This window comes from Rhyacophila brunnea, unplaced genomic scaffold, assembly GCF_057557595.1.
Source record: "Rhyacophila brunnea isolate RB1 unplaced genomic scaffold, BYU_Rbru_1.0 scaffold_2, whole genome shotgun sequence".
Taxonomy (NCBI): domain Eukaryota; kingdom Metazoa; phylum Arthropoda; class Insecta; order Trichoptera; family Rhyacophilidae; genus Rhyacophila; species Rhyacophila brunnea.
In genome coordinates, this window is record NW_028232859.1 from 16,394,638 (window position 1) to 16,410,903 (window position 16,266).

General features: G+C 36.9%; 1 protein-coding gene across 1 annotated transcript; it reads left to right on the top strand.

The window, feature by feature from the left end:
- The first annotated feature begins 3,928 nt into the window (after window positions 1-3,928).
- Window positions 3,929-15,706, top strand: LOC147071953 (nucleolar complex protein 4 homolog A). The gene is made up of 9 exons (XM_085947519.1): window positions 3,929-4,095; window positions 4,170-4,278; window positions 5,730-5,944; window positions 8,932-9,202; window positions 10,410-10,601; window positions 11,323-11,494; window positions 11,669-11,844; window positions 12,291-12,487; window positions 14,162-15,706. Exons 1-9 carry the CDS (start codon window positions 3,973-3,975, stop codon window positions 14,276-14,278), a joined length of 1,572 nt encoding a protein of 523 aa, XP_085803645.1. The 5' UTR covers window positions 3,929-3,972; the 3' UTR covers window positions 14,279-15,706.
- Window positions 15,707-16,266: the final 560 nt, after the last annotated feature.

A 16,266-nucleotide genomic window follows, 5' to 3' on the forward strand; every position in this document is an offset into this window, starting at 1 on the left:
TGGTGAACCCTGGAAACCTGAGCAACTACACCTAAGATCAGGTAGTCAACCCTGGTGGAAGGTGTAGTCAGGGCTAACGGAGAAGGAAGAAATGGCCCTCCGAAAAGGGGGTTGGGCGTGGGGCTAACAACCTCATCCCGTAAAAAACACATTGTTACGAAACCACAACAACAGCCTCGGAAACCGGACACTAAACTGAGACAACCTGGCAAGCGGTTTAAGGAAATACGATTTGGAATATGGAATACATTATCACTCTATCGACCAGTGGGTCTATTCTATGCTTATCGGCCGCTAAAGTGATAAAGTGAAAAATATTATCAAACTTAGGGTAGGTTTGTATCAAAATATTAGCACTTATTGTAACAATTACACGAAGCCGGTTTTTATTGTTGCAATAAGTGCTATATTTTAACAGCACCTATCTTGCTGCTGTTAAAATATCGCACTTATTGCAACAATAAAAACCGGCTTCGTGTAATTGTTACAATAAGTGCTAATATTTTGATACAAACCTACCCTAAGTTTGATACTATTTATCAATTTAGTGTTCGATAAGTATAGAATAGACCCACAGGAGCACTTAAACTCCTTACAGAACAACTTATAAAATACCAATGTGATATTACGGCCCTACAGGAGATGCGATGGATAGGTCAAGGAGTGATGGAGAAACGAGACTGCACTATACTCTATAGCTGCCATGATAGTGAACATCACTTTGGGACTGGATTCATCGTAAGCAAACGAGTGAAACACTTAATTATAGGGTTCGAACCGGTCAACCCAAGGGTCATGCGACTGCGAATTAAAGGAAGTTTCTTCAATTACTCATTTATAAGTGTACATGTCCCTACAGAGGATAAGTCGGATGAGGAAAAAGAGGACTTCTACGATGCGTTAAAGTGCGGCCACACCGAAAACAAGTCGCGCGACAACTCGTTAAATTTTACGATAAGCATGATAATTATCGTAAAATTTCTTAAGCAATTATGATAATTATCGTAAAATTTAACGAGTTGTCGCGCAACTTGTTGCCGGTGTGGACCCGGCATTAGAAAGCACGTACAACAGTTGCCCAAATCACGATGTCAAAATAATACTCGGTGATCTAAATGCCAAAATAGGACGGGAGGAGATCTACACTGCCATTGTCGGAAAACATAGTCTTCACAATGAAAGTAATGACAATGGTACCCGACTAATTAACTGTGCAGCGTCACTAAATATGGTTATTGGTAGCACAATGTTTCCCCGTAAGGATATATATAAGGGAACTTGGGAATCCCCGGATGGATGCACAATAAACCAAATAGACCATATTTTGATAGACAACAGGCACAGATCGGATCTAATGAGCGTCCGGACATACAGAGGGGCTGATGTAGACTCAGACCATTTCCTAGTGTGTGGAAAAGTTAGAGCAAAGATCTCGAACACCAAAAAGGAAATGGGAGCAAGAGCAAAACCCTTTGACACAGAGAAACTGAAGATTCCGCAGGAACTGGCTCGGTACCAGGAGAGCTTGAACACTCACCTGGGCGACAATGTTGAGGTTGGAGACCATGAAGAGGTGAATCAACACTGGGAAGAGTGCAAGACTGCCATAGTATCCTCAGCTAATGATACCTTAGGACGCCGAAAAACAGGTGAACGATCAGAATGGTTTGACGAAGATTGCCGCGAAGTCACTACGAGAAAGAATGAGGCTTACTTAATGATGCTACAGAAGAAAACACGGGCATCAGACGATGAGTATAAAAAGCGCCGGCGTGAAGAAAAGAAACTACACAAGAAAAAGAAACGTGATTATTTAAAAAAGGAAATGATCCTACTCCAAGAACACTATACAGCCCAAGAAAGTCGGCTGTTCTATAGAAAGATAAATAATGTTAGGAAGGGTTTCAAGCCTCGTATCACAATGTGCAAGGATGACAATGGCATGATACTCACAGAAAAGCACCGTAATCTTGCCCGGTGGGTGGGTTTCTTTGATCAACATTTAAATACCCCCCATAATGATGCCGGCAACACTAACATTAATACTCATGACCAGGAATCAGTACAAAGTGGCATGGATGATAACGAAGAACCACCGACATTAAATGAGGTAAAAGGTGCCATGTCAAGGTTAAAAACAAACAAATCGCCTGGAATAGATAACCTCCAGAGTGAATTAATAAAATGTGGGGGAGAAAGCCTGCTCAAACATTTACATAGCCTAATCCACCAAGTATGGACTTCAGAAAAGATGCCAGAGGAGTGGAAGGATGGGCTGATTTGTCCCCATGCACAAGAAAGGAAACCAACTAGAATGTAGTAACTGCAGAGGGGTGACACTCCTTAACTCTGCATATAAACTGTTGTCGATTCTGATACTCCAGCGGCTGGAACCCATTGTAGAAGGAATACTCAGGCACTACCAAGGAGGCTTTCGACGAGGGAGATCATGTGCTACTCAAATATTCACCCTAAGGCAGATTCTAGAAAAGACCTCTGAATTCAATATTAACACGTATCACCTGTTCATCGATTTTAAGGCAGCTTATGATAGCATTAATCTAGACCGGTTATACGAAGCAATGCGAGAATTTGAAATTCCGACAGAAATAATTAAACTTGTAGAAATGACAATGACACCAGTACAATGCCGGGTGAAGCTTCAAGCGGAAATATCCGAGCCATTTATATCACTAAATGGCCTCAGGCAAGTTGACGCTCTGGCATGCCTTCTTTTCAATATTGCGCTAGAAAAGGCGATACGGGATGCAAAGATTGATGCCCGTGGCAGCGGCACGATATTTACTAAGCCTGTGCAGCTGTTGGCGTATTCCGATGATATCGACATCATTGCCATATCAGAATTGGCACTGGAAAAGGCATTCACAGCACTAGAAGCCTCTGCCAAAAGAATGGGTTTACAAATAAATGAGGCAAAAACTAAATACATGCCTGTCTATGTCACACCACGAGAAGTCGCACCAAAGTTAGATATTGGCGCATACAAGTTTGATACGGTCGACAGTTTCATATACCTTGGATCTCTTGTAACTCGACATAATGATATTACAGAAGAAATCAACAAGAGAATCATGTCTGCGAATAAATGCTACTTTGGTCTGTTAAGACATTTTAAGTACCTATCGCATACTATCTCGCCGAACTAAAAGCACTCTTTACAAGACACTTGTAAAGCTAGTGCTCACCTACGCATCGGAAACCTGGACATTAACTCTGCGAAATGAACGAGCTCTGAACATCTTTGAAAGAAAAATTCTCCGCCATATATATGGACCGATCAGGGATGGCACTAATTGGAGGAGAAGATATAATGCTGAGCTCTACGGGTTGTACGAAGATTGCAGCGCAGTTCAATCAATTAAGATTGGGAGACTGCGATGGCTAGGTCATGTGACATGACAATGAACCGGCAAAGAGAGTGATGTCCAGCAATCCAATAGGATGTAGAAGAAATGGGAGGCCAAAGATTTGCTGGTTGGATGGAGCTGCCAGTGACTGCCGTATTCTGGGTGTACCAAATTGGAAAGCGGCCACACTGGATATGGCCGGGTGGAGGGAGCTGTTGGAGGAGGCCAGGACCCACACCGGGTTGTCGCGCCCCTGATGATGATAATCATAGGTACCTACCTAATATTCATAACGTCATGTCCTCGGTAAATTAAATCAAAATTTGCATTACAGAATGGAATAATAATTGATCGGCCAGCAAATTAATACACAAATTTCGATAAATCACTGTAGTAATTTTTAATTCGGATAATATTTTATTAATAGTAGGTCCAATCTCTTTGATTAGGTACCTATTAGACTTTTTTTTTTAGTCGGTAAACATAATAAAAAATAACGTTATAAATTTTAACTCTTCACGTTGGTAATCCGATCTTGATGTCATTCATTATAATCAGTTATACCAACTTGATACTTCTTCAACGTAAAATAACTAAAATAAGCATGGCTGCCGAATATCAACAAATTGGCACGATGAGCTCGACTGAAATTAGGGCTAAAGCCCTGAAGTTTTTAACTACAAAAAAGAAACTAAACATTCTAGTTGAAATCTTGCAAGGGTTAGAGGTAAACAAATCGCTTTAAAACTCACTGAAACATGTTTTATTTCTTCGTTTCATACGTGTCTTGACGTTTCGCAGGTCGAGAATGACAACTATATACCGAATCTGTTGGCCGTAGAATTGATATTCACTGAACTGCTAAAGCAGCGTGACATGTATAAGATGATTATTCCTCTTAAACCAGAAGGTATTTATCGAGCATACTTATAAGCTTATTTATTCATTGCGGTTTCAGACTACACAACATATTATCGTGACCCCCATCATGCGATATGATTATATTACTGCGTACTTTTCACTTCAGCTATGCTAGACAATCATTTGACATATTATTATATAGTTTTTTTGATATTTTTATAATCGGGTAATTGTGCCGCAGAGGTGGACACGAGCTTTATATATATATTTTTAAGAAAACAGTTTATTCCATGTAGACATTTATAATAAATACCTTTTTCTGTCGGCGCATCGGCTTTTCTATCCAATAATCGTTAATTGAAAATTTGAAATTTTCATACATTTTGATGCACCATTATCACAAACTAAATTATATGAGGTAATATTAGGTTGGGGTAGGTTAGGTTAGATTAGGTTTGGTTTGGTCTAAAAAGAAAGTTGTAAAATCTCGTGTCCACCTCTGCGGCACATTTACCAAATCAGGAGTTTCTTTCCAGGTTTTCATATTGAACTACTTGGTTTCACAATGTGCAATGCATTCCCAAATTAGCTTCTGTTTTTTTTTATGAAATTATTTTTTACAATCTTTATTATGGAAGAATTACATTCTGCACAAAAGTGAAGCGTAAAACATTTCATTTTGGATTGTGATCTCTGTTTATTCTAAATATGCAGCGCAGCGGTGATATTTACTAGTAATTGGATAGTACAGCCACCAGGTTTTACATACACTCTTCTCATTAATTTGGTGTAGGTTTGCTGATTAGGATACTCTAAAATCGTATTCATAGTCCATTTTTCGGACAGGGTTATCTAAATCAATTTGCCATGTGTCCGAGGCATGGTGGATTTATATTCGTAATGAGAAATTGGTGGTTAAATGAAAATTTTCTTCGAAAAAGATATGGAAAAAAGCAGAAATTACATTTTTTATGTAGAAATAAAAATTAATGTATGTCACACCAATTTATACTTCGTAAGACAATTAACAATTATTAAAATGCAATTGTATTTATATGAAAAATAAATCAGATTGGTCAATGGTAGCCGCAAACGTAACAATGGCCGATGGCGGTAGGTGGATTTTCAACCTTGGGAGAACAACAATTATTGGTTGTAGAAACTGTAGAACTGTGTTTTTGAGTGTTCCGCGTTGTTGAATTGTAAGAACCACTAGTTAATTTCGTGATAATTATATAGGACACACAAAGCTTAGCGGTCTGGGCGTGAACGCCAGTTGCATGTGTTCGAATTCAGCGTGGTGTTATAATTTTTTTTTCTTTTCTAGTGCTTATAATATATTTCTTGCAGAAGTATTTTCAAATTATGTTTGTTCAATAAAGAATGTTGCATTCTTAAATTTTGTAAATTATTGGTAAAATAAAAAATAGTTTATTAAATAACAATTAGGCTGTCAAATAAGTTAACCACACGATTTCTAGACTGATTTAAATTTAATAGGCACCTCAAAAGCAGATGCTCACCGCGGGGTGCTTCGTAATTTCTACACACTTGCTTACCATCGAGTGGTGTGCTGCATGTCTATGGGCAATACAGCCAGTCGGCTACAAGCGCTCTCCACCGCAGCACAGCTGCTCAGCTGGCACGGCAAGTCTCCCATTGACTCCACTGACTCCAACTCCACTCAGTACTATTTTCCAACACATATGCTACAGGTGAGCACTGAGCACCATGCTATCTTGATAATATTTACTAATTATACATTGATATTGGTAAAATTTTAGTCTGCAATCGTCACAGTTCAAATGAGAAATACAATATAGTTATACAAGAGAATATTGAACTTTATCCACATAATTTAATAAAGACCATGACCAGTTACACCAGCGTATAAGGAGAGAAAGATTAATTAGTTGACAATGTCCTTCTGAGCAGATGAAACCGGACTTTTTTTTTTTTTTTTACGACCATGTCCGATCCTGATAGGATCATATGGGCCTCCACAGGGTGGAGGTTTGTATTGACAAATTTTGTTTTTTACGAGAAATGGATGTCAGCCACTTGCTCAACCTATTAGGTCCGTACCCTGACACACATAAATTGAAAAACAATATGTGTACTTGCCAGACCCAGGATTCGAACCTGGGACCCACGGCTTTATAGTCCAACGCTTATGCACTGCGGAAACCGGACTTAGCCTTTATTAAATTAAGTGGATTATGTAGTTATATTGTAGTTTATATTAATTAATCAAGAATTGAGCCTATATACGGAAAACGAACGTTATCCTGAAAACAGCGTTCAGAGATATTGGCAGTTAAACATTTCAGTTGGTTGTTGTGGAGATACCCGTTATCGAAAATATTTAATTCTGATGTAAATGTAGTTTGACTAATTGAGTACACGGCTTATTAAACAAAAAAACTATATTGGATAAAACACCATGTTTATAATAAAATATACAACATATTTAACGCTGTTTTTCCGTATAACATAAAATAATCTTACAAATCTGATTTTGATGGTAGGTACCCTAAGTTTTTAAATGAGTCCATTTCCAACATTTATTAGTATAAATTCCAATATATTTTTTAACCAATCAGCACTTTGTTGGCTTCGCAAAAGGCAAACAAGACAAAATATCTTCCATTCACTTTGCATCCCGTTGGATTTTATTTCCCATATCCTAAAACTTGGAAAAAAAATTATTTTGTTCAACGGCTGAAAAAATATATTGCACAACTTCTGACAGCACTTACCCACATATTAAAGTATATTTTCTTGATAATCTTTCTGTAAAAAGATTTATAATTTTGACCACTATTCGTTTGTGACGTAATAATTAGTTTCATCAATGACACGCCTTTTTTAGAACAAATTGGCATGAATTGTGTGTGTGTACAGTGCCGCAAACTTATCTGAAGAATTGATGGGGGAACCGCAGTCGAAAACTACCCAAGTAAGACTCACAACTGGACAAAATCGGACATTGGAATGGCGTATTCCATATGGCGTCCATATGGGTTCTAGTAGTTCCATTTTTGACCATTATTCAGATAAGTTAGTTGGACTGTAAGTCGTGTACGGCATAGATATTATGGTATACGGATAAACAGCGTGCAATCCGTGGTCAGTTCGAACTGTCTGCCACCTATTGTTAGAATATCAAAGTAATATTTGGTGAGTACGCCCACGGTGGCCGCGCGGCATAAGCGTTGGACTATAATGCCGTGGGTCCCAGGTTCGAATCCTGGGTCTGGCAAGTACACATATTGTTTTTCAATTTGTGTGTGTCAGGGTATGGACCTAATAGGTTGAGCAAGTGGCTGACATCCATTTCTCGTAAAAAACAAAATCTGTCAAAATAAACCTCCACTCTGTGGAGGCCCATATGATCCTATCAGGATCGGACATGGTCGGAATTTGGTGAGTGTATGCATAGGTGTATGCCGCGTAATTTAAATCGATTTACGAAAGAACAGCTTTATCGCGATAATGCTCGTTTTCCGGATATGGGGTCAATTAATGAATGTGATTTATATTATGATAAATATATAAAACAACCAATTTGTCTTTTCACAATCTGGCATTATGATGCACCAAACAAATAAGTCTAATATTTTCATGATTTTTTTGAATTAGTAACTACGGTTCGTTCTATGTTCCATATGGTATTTTAACCTTTTCCACTCGAAAATTTTTTTATAGGTACATACCACCCACTCGAGACTATTTCCGTAAATAGCATAATTTCAATATAAAACATTTAATTGGTGAAAAAAATGTAAAATTTTTTTTTTTTTTTTTATTTCTATAAAATAGATTTATAATGAATATACTGTACTTATTTTTAGTTTATTTATAATTCTTCATTGTGTGGTATTTCACAAAGCAATCTCCAATATGTAATCCTGGCTTATCACAGAATCGTAATGAAATAGCGGTATGTAGAGAAGTGGCTATAAAGTGTAAATCGTCCATACATATAGTTATGACTGTAAATATGATCCAAATGATTTGCCTTCAAATACACTTGTAATATAAGCAGCCGTCTCGTAAATTTTCTAAATTAGTTTCACGCTCATAACAACTCATTCCCAGTGCGGTACACATTATCAAAAGATTTCTCAAAAAATAATAAATCGATACGTAATAATTTTCATTTGACTCATTAGAGTATTTCACATTATATTTGTAAGGTTCTGAATCGGCATAATATAATAGTAAGTATTGTCATCAAAAACAGTCTATTCAAATATAAAACTGTAAACTATACGAGACGCCCCTGCGCAAATGAGAACCAATAAAAAAAATAAATACTTCAAAATCATGCGTGACAAACAACTTCAGTTCACTCTAGTCTGGGAACGTTCAATAAATAAAATTTATGTGACAAAAAAACATTGCTTGCAAGCAAGCGACCTACGAATAAAAAAAGAGAAGATTCCGATAAAAATACTATGCAGAAATTACGCACGCAGTATTCTTTTGCCGACTTCTTTCTCAGATAAATGTAATAACCTATTATTATTCATTCTAACTTGATTGAAATCGCATTATAAAAATTTCTGAAAATATTACAAAAAATGACTTTATAGGCGTGCCGCCGCTACGGCGGCACTCGAGTAATACGGAAAACTTCTAATGCCGCCGATATGGCGGCACTCGAGTGTTAAGGGTTAAAATTGATGTGATATTTCAGTCAATCATCACATCCCTGCTCAGCGTCGACACAAACAATGCTTCGTTGATTGCCCGTTTTCAAGAGTATCTCGCCTACGATGATGTCCTCTTCTACACATGGAAAGTTCTCCGCACTGTCACGCCTCGGCCGACGCCCTCCGAGACCTACATGAAGAACTACTTTGAGCTGGCCGAGAAGCTTGGCCTCAAGAAGGATGATAAGGCTAAGGGAAAGCAGATTCCTCAGCAGGAGGAAGCGCCGGGCCTGAGAAATCTCTGTCAAGCTAATGGTAATAAATTTGGAACGTCTTATTTAAGCCATATATTTTTCATTTATCAATGTATCGCTCATGTCTTCCCAAATAAATGTGTTACTGTAGTTATCTCAGAAACAGCCACCTTCGGGGAGGGGATAGATAAATTCTCCGTACAGTGATTGTTTCGAAATGGTCTGCCGCAACCGAATGCCAAAAGTTTCTGTCACTACATAATGTAGATACCATCTCTTCTCTTCTTGGTCGTGCTCCCATGGCTGAGGATCTTTGAATTTTGCTATCCTTTGAGCGACCAAGACTTTCCATTCCTCTCAATCTTCCGCTTCCCTCAGGGTAGAATGAATAATGGCCCCAGTCAACTCCTTCACTTGGTCGCTCCAGCGCTGCTCTTCCTCTGCTTCGCCTTCCCTGGAGGCCACCCAAAACCACCAGTCTCTCCAGGTTGTCCAGTCCACGCCGGATAATATGTTCAAAATTTATGGAATGTGTCTCAGACATATTGTCGAGAGCCGTTCCTTTATCTGCAGTCTCTGGATGATTGACTGGTTCGTCCTGTTTTCTGTCTAAGAAATACGAAGCATTCAGCGCCAACATCTCATCTCGAAGGCATCAATTGCCTTCCGCTCCTTTGCCTTCAGGGTTCATGACTAAAATATGGAGAACACTAATGTTTGCACAAGCATCATTTTTGTGGCGATATGAAATTCTCCAATCCTTCCATTCATCTTTACTTCATTGTACTATTATTGACTGCACAAAATTCATTCTTCATTATTAGTGATTATAGTGAACTGTAAAATTAGGTACAGTTCGGTTATGAGGAATACAGTGGAAAACACATTTTGAAAATACCCGATATACTGGATTATTTCTTAGTTTTGGTTAGGTTAGGTTAACCTAACAAAAAATCCAGTAAATCGGGTATTTTCAAAATGTGTTTTCCGCTGTATTCCTCATAACCGAACTGTACCTAAAATTATATTATATTATCCACAAAAGGGTTTCCCAAACTATGTTTTGCGGAACATGAATAGGCATTCTGCAAATTTATCAGGAGAGTACCCCGGTGTGTCAGAACAAGTTATTGTCTTACTTTCGTTTACTACGACATATCAAAACTGTTCTGGGTAACAGATAATAAAGTAAAGATCGCCTTGATGTTGGCTGATATCCGATAAGGAGAGGGTACGAGCACAACTATCATCTATTGTTTTTGTTCCAGGCAAACCACCTTTCCATTTCCAAGTGGTGAAGGTTCAGCGCTACATGTCACGTTGTTGGGGATGTATTGCAACGTGGACACTGACGGGAGACACGCACCGCAGAGCGCTGCTACTTCTGTTGGACAGGCTCTTACCTAATCTCACTAATCCGCTTCTGCTCACAGATTTTTTCATGGATTCCATGGATACAGGTTTGTTGAATGAAATTGATGTTGACTTATTCATCTCTGATGGAAGGCTGTTCAATTTAAAAAACAATAATGATAGCCGAACGCAATGTGAGGTCACTAATTTTAACTGGAGTTTGTCAGCTGCCATTATATTTTGGTCTATGCATGGTGTAATGACATTATTTTGATATAATGTAATTCGACATTCTATGCATCCATTATTAATTATTAGTAATATGTACATAGATTGTTTTTGTATCGATGTAGGTCGAGGAAGGGTTGGCCAATGACAGAATCCATAAAGCTGTCTGTGCCAAAAGCGCTTGCGAAGTGTCGAGTGTGGACAGCATCCGAAGTACATAACCCGGCCATGGGAAGCATCTTTTCATGATCACATTCATCACTGAAGAATTTTGCATCTGCGTATAAAGTTTGTGACGCTGTCATGCCATTGTACCTCCAAGATTCGATAGAGACATCCATTGTCAAAACTCAAATGGCGAGACCCCGGAGCTTTGGTCAGATATCACATATCGCATAGCGCAAGTTCCATAAATAGATTGAGCGGCTGGTATTTGGTACTGACAGAATACAGCGGTGAACTGCTCAATCAGTGACCATTAACCGTGGCACCTATGTATTTATAATATTACCTGCTAGTATAGGGATGATATTTTTAGCGCTACAAAAGAGAAACTTACCAATTCTGATAAATGCCTGCGGGTTACTGTTTTTTTACCAGGTGGAGCCGTAAGCATGTTGGCGCTTCAGGGTGTGTTCACATTAATACAGCAGCATCATTTGGACTATCCGCAAGTGTACACCAAACTCTACTCCATGTTCGAACCGGAGATATTTCACACAAAACACAAGTCGAGGCTCTTCTATCTGGCTGACATGTTTCTCAGTTCAACGTAAGTCTTTGCTAACTAACTAACTTTTTTGCTAATATGGGGGGTTGCGACATAAAAAAGATTTGTTACCCAGTAGTTTACAGCATTATAGTGATTATTGGTGTAAAATGTAGTTAATATGTCTATAAGAAAAAAGCTATCTGTTATAATATTCAATTGTTTGGTTATAAACAGTCACCTGCCAGAAGTGTTAGTGGGCGGGTTTGTGAAGAGATTTTGCCGGCTGGCCTTGGTGGGTCCGCCCGCTGACGTCATTATCCTGATGCATTTCGTTGGCAATCTACTCATTCGGCACCCTGCTCTCAAAAGAATGGCGTACCGAGAAGAAAGACCCCATGGACCGCAATTCTGTTAGTAACATCTTTTATTATCGCACTATTATACAAAATTATGTTGACAGTTTCAATAATTGCCATTAATATCATAATAACTCTGTATTACAACATTTGATATTGATATATAATATTTGATACCATTTTAGTAAGGTTGATTTGATAACTACAGAAAATTGTATGTTATCTGTGTTGGCAGATTGGATGATTGCGTGCTATTGACGTTGCTATATGGTTCGGTCTTACTTCCTTTTGCAATTTTATGCAACCGTTCATCTAATTAGTTTATAAAAAAAACTACATATAGTAATACTCTAGCAATAAAATTTCAGGGCACAATTGTTAAAAATTTGCTCCTAAGGAACCCGCAATGTGAACTGCCTGACTGGTTTTATTTTTATGTTTATAAAGGCTGTACTGCGGTAGGTTTTTCTTCAATATCTTTGGACTTTTGTATTTTCCAGCATCGAATGACCCATACATAATGGATGAGCGTGACCCGTGCCTAAGCAATGCCTTGCAATCGAGTGTGTGGGAGGCGGCAGAGCTGCGGAGACATGCCGTGCCGGCCGTTGCGGAAGCTGCTACGCGTGTCGTGACTGCCCCCAATGCCACGCTTGAAGTGCCTCTCTCCGATTTACTTGATGCTACTACTGACGATGTAAGTAGACGACGGTTAATCTGCTTTGTTTCATAATTTGTATGGTACCTGAGTGATACCTACGCTGCGCAGCTGTATTCCAATCTGCCACGAGTGCTTCAAATTATGATTGTATTTGCGATAAATATCTATATTCCGCCTATCTTCGAATCGTGAAAGTTATCCTTCCAGCAAAATTATAACCTACCCATCCGGGTATCCATATGGATCCATGTGTTGGCAGTAACCGAGGTGGGTACATGAAATAAAGCTGCAGGTCAAAAAACAGGAACCAATCAGTATATTAAAAATTTAAATTGAAAATACAAAAAGACCATTTCTGAAATTTAGGATGATAAGGAGTTCATATTTGAGGAAGAGTTGCATGTTATTTGAATCATTTTTGTCATATAAGTGTCGTAATGAAACTACTGGATGTCAGTAGCAAAGGGTGGAGGTAGGCGGTGTAGATCCAACATAAATAATGTACATTAAATTTTATCAGTCATACTTATTTATTTTCATTTTACTAAGTATACCAATTGCAAGATGATAGGGTAAACTGAGCTTTCTCCGTGATCAAGGAAGTAATAATAGTATTTCTATTTAAAGAATCACAACCAACACCATCCGGTTTGCATGGAAAACATTTTAGTGACGTCAACTCAACCACTGCTACATAATGGTACTGCTTTCTTAGGAAACCCTAGCTTTACCAAAGATATACAAAAAACTACACTTTTCCTATTGGAAATCCTAAAAAACCTTAGTTTCACGGAATAAACTCAGTCTACACTACCATATTACAGTAAAACCTTGTTAATAAGAACACGGATAATTCGAAATTCGCTGTAATTCAAAATTTTCGCGAAAAAAAAGTCCCTTGAACATTATTTTCATATAAAACCATACCTTTAATTCAAATTTCGTAATTCAAAATGATTTCAGAGTCCTGGCATATAAAAATATTCAATAAATCGTAATAAAGTACACCATTTCACGAGCCAATCATTGAAAATTGTGACAGACTTTTCTTGAATCCTGACATTTTATGATCCAATTCGGTAGGGACGTCTAATGGTCAAGGGACTTTTTTTTCGGGAAAATTTCGAATTATGGCAAATTTCGAATTATCAGTGTTCTTACTAACGAGGTTTTACTGTATTAGATAAAAATGATCTTTTCTATCTATAAAGTATCTAAAATTATGCCATTAAATCATACATAATTTACGGATAGAAAAATATTTTGTGTCTATTATGGTTTTGTTGGGCAGGTTTAATCGACTTTTATTGCAGGATTGTTTGTATTCTAATGTAACAAATAAGTATGACTGACAAAGTTTAGTGTGCATTATTAATGTTGAATTTATACTGCCTACTTCCACACTGCTGGATATTGTATGTAACCTTTCATTATGCCGGATTACCACCACGTTGTAGTTAATATCTGTATTTGGTGAATTTATTTTTCATATAATAGTTTGAACCTTTAATTTCTCCCTGTAAACTTAGAAAGGAATTGCATTGGTACATTTTATGAAACTGACTATCAATTAATGTATACTGCTGTTATTTCAATAGTTGGGATTAACTAAATGATAGAACTCACAGAATTGTAGACCTATCGATCGTATTTCCAATTATCATAAATTGTGCAACTGTTTAATTTCTTGTTTTGTTGTAATTGTTTCAGATCTTTGACAAAGAGTTCAAGAAAAACTACAAGCAAGTGTTCCTCAATTTCAGCAAACCACAATCCATGTCACTTCTTTCCGGAGAGAGACTCACAGAATACTGGCAACTCATTTAATTTAATGTACATTATATTATTATTATTATACATAAATACCATACTGTTGTAACTCGAATAGGTACAATGTGTTTTATTTTTAAATATTTTATATCAGTGCTGTGATGATACATGACTATTCAAATGTTTATTTGAGTATCTATTAGAATGCCCATGAGATTGATTTTTTTCCCAAATATTTCAATAATCATCGTATCAGTCTTAATCTTCCCTCTGATTATCTATTCATTTACACCAGTGACATGTTGCTATTTTTTGACTAAGGGCCACTTTATCAAGAAAAAATGTCTCAAGTTCCACTCGGGGTGTTGTATTTTTAACTCTCTTATAAGCAGCGATGTGTCAAAAATTGGAAAATACCTTTTCAATTTTTTTTAAAAGTCTAGAAAAGGTTACAGTGCACCCAAAAATACCCGAGCGCATCCAGTGATTGAAGATATGTGCTTTAAATAATTATATTTTTCCCCTCAGCCTTTCTGGATATTTGAATTATTATAACAAGATATTTAAAATTGTTTCTTTTAAAACATTGCTTGTGAAACAAAAGCACCCGGATGCAACTCTGAAATTATCGATAATTACATGTGAACAAGGAATGAGTGCGTGAGATATAAAATAATATTCTCACAAAATTCACATTTTTTATGTTATGCTACCATAATGTTAAGAAATTTAAGTAGGTACTTATGTGAAAAAAAACCTTTTGTAATCTGGATAACTTACTGAAGTAAAAATTCATTTAGTTTTCAGAAGTAATGGTGTTTAAAAAGATATTTTATTTTTGTTGTCCGTGACAATCCTGCAGGGATAAAATACATCTGTGAGTTTATTCATTATTCAACTTGTGAAGTTTATTTGATTCTAAAGATTAGTATTTATATTAGATGATATTATGCTGATTAAATTGCCTTAAGAATAAAATATGTGCTGTTATCATAATCCTTGAATTGCACATTATTATAAACTGCAAAGAAAAATTGTCATAGTGATTAGTATGAGTTTTTATTTGAACAAATTTCGTTACTGGCAAACCGTGTTCAATAAGAAAGTGTGGCAATAAATTGCGCTAACACTTCAGAGTATTATTGTCAGTTTTTGTTGTTTTTAAGCAGTTTGATGTCATACTTGACAACCTCTATCAAGGTCATATGACAGGGAAGCCTATTCTGAGAATCGCTTTTGGGTTTTAAAGTTGGGATGATTTTTCATGCTGTCTTCTTAGACAACTTGAACATTGCATACCTCTACTTCAATGTTTTTATTTAGTGATGTTGATATCTCAAGAAAAATGCGAACACAATTTTATTACACACAATGTAATCATGTCAACTTATTTGTTTTAAAATGCCTTCTGTACAATTTCCACAGATTCGTTTTTATTTTTTTTACTGATAAATATATGAAAATAAAATTGTTTATAAATTGAAATGTCTCAATTTTTTCCATCTTATTCCTTCCTGTACATCCTAACGCCATCAACCTAAAATTAATTAATCATATTCGCTCTTATTTTCAGTATCCACTTGCGGTGGGGTGCAGGTGTATTCTCCCTTAAAACCGTTCGAACCTGCATCTGCCAAATTCACATGTTTTTTTCACTGTCTTTTTGAGCTAGTGGTTCAGTTAGATGAACACCTCATAGAAAAGGGCACAGATCCCAAAAATTATACTATTTGTTAAAAATTATAGTACGCATTGTCTTCGGTTGAAAATATTATATGGAAGGTTTTTTGTTTTGTTTATGAGCAAGTCTGCTTCGTTAGCCGCAGCTAACCGTTTAATCACGTTTAGTGTAAAGAATTGCTAACATGCTAATTTTCACCAATGATGACAACGGAAACGTGCTAAAGTGATAACTGTTAAGAATAGACCTGCGGAGTGAAAATGGTAAGATATATTTATTATTTTAACCTTATCTTCAGTATGATAATTATAATCATTATGGTACATGACTAATTAATATGTACATAATACACTTGAAAGAGGAA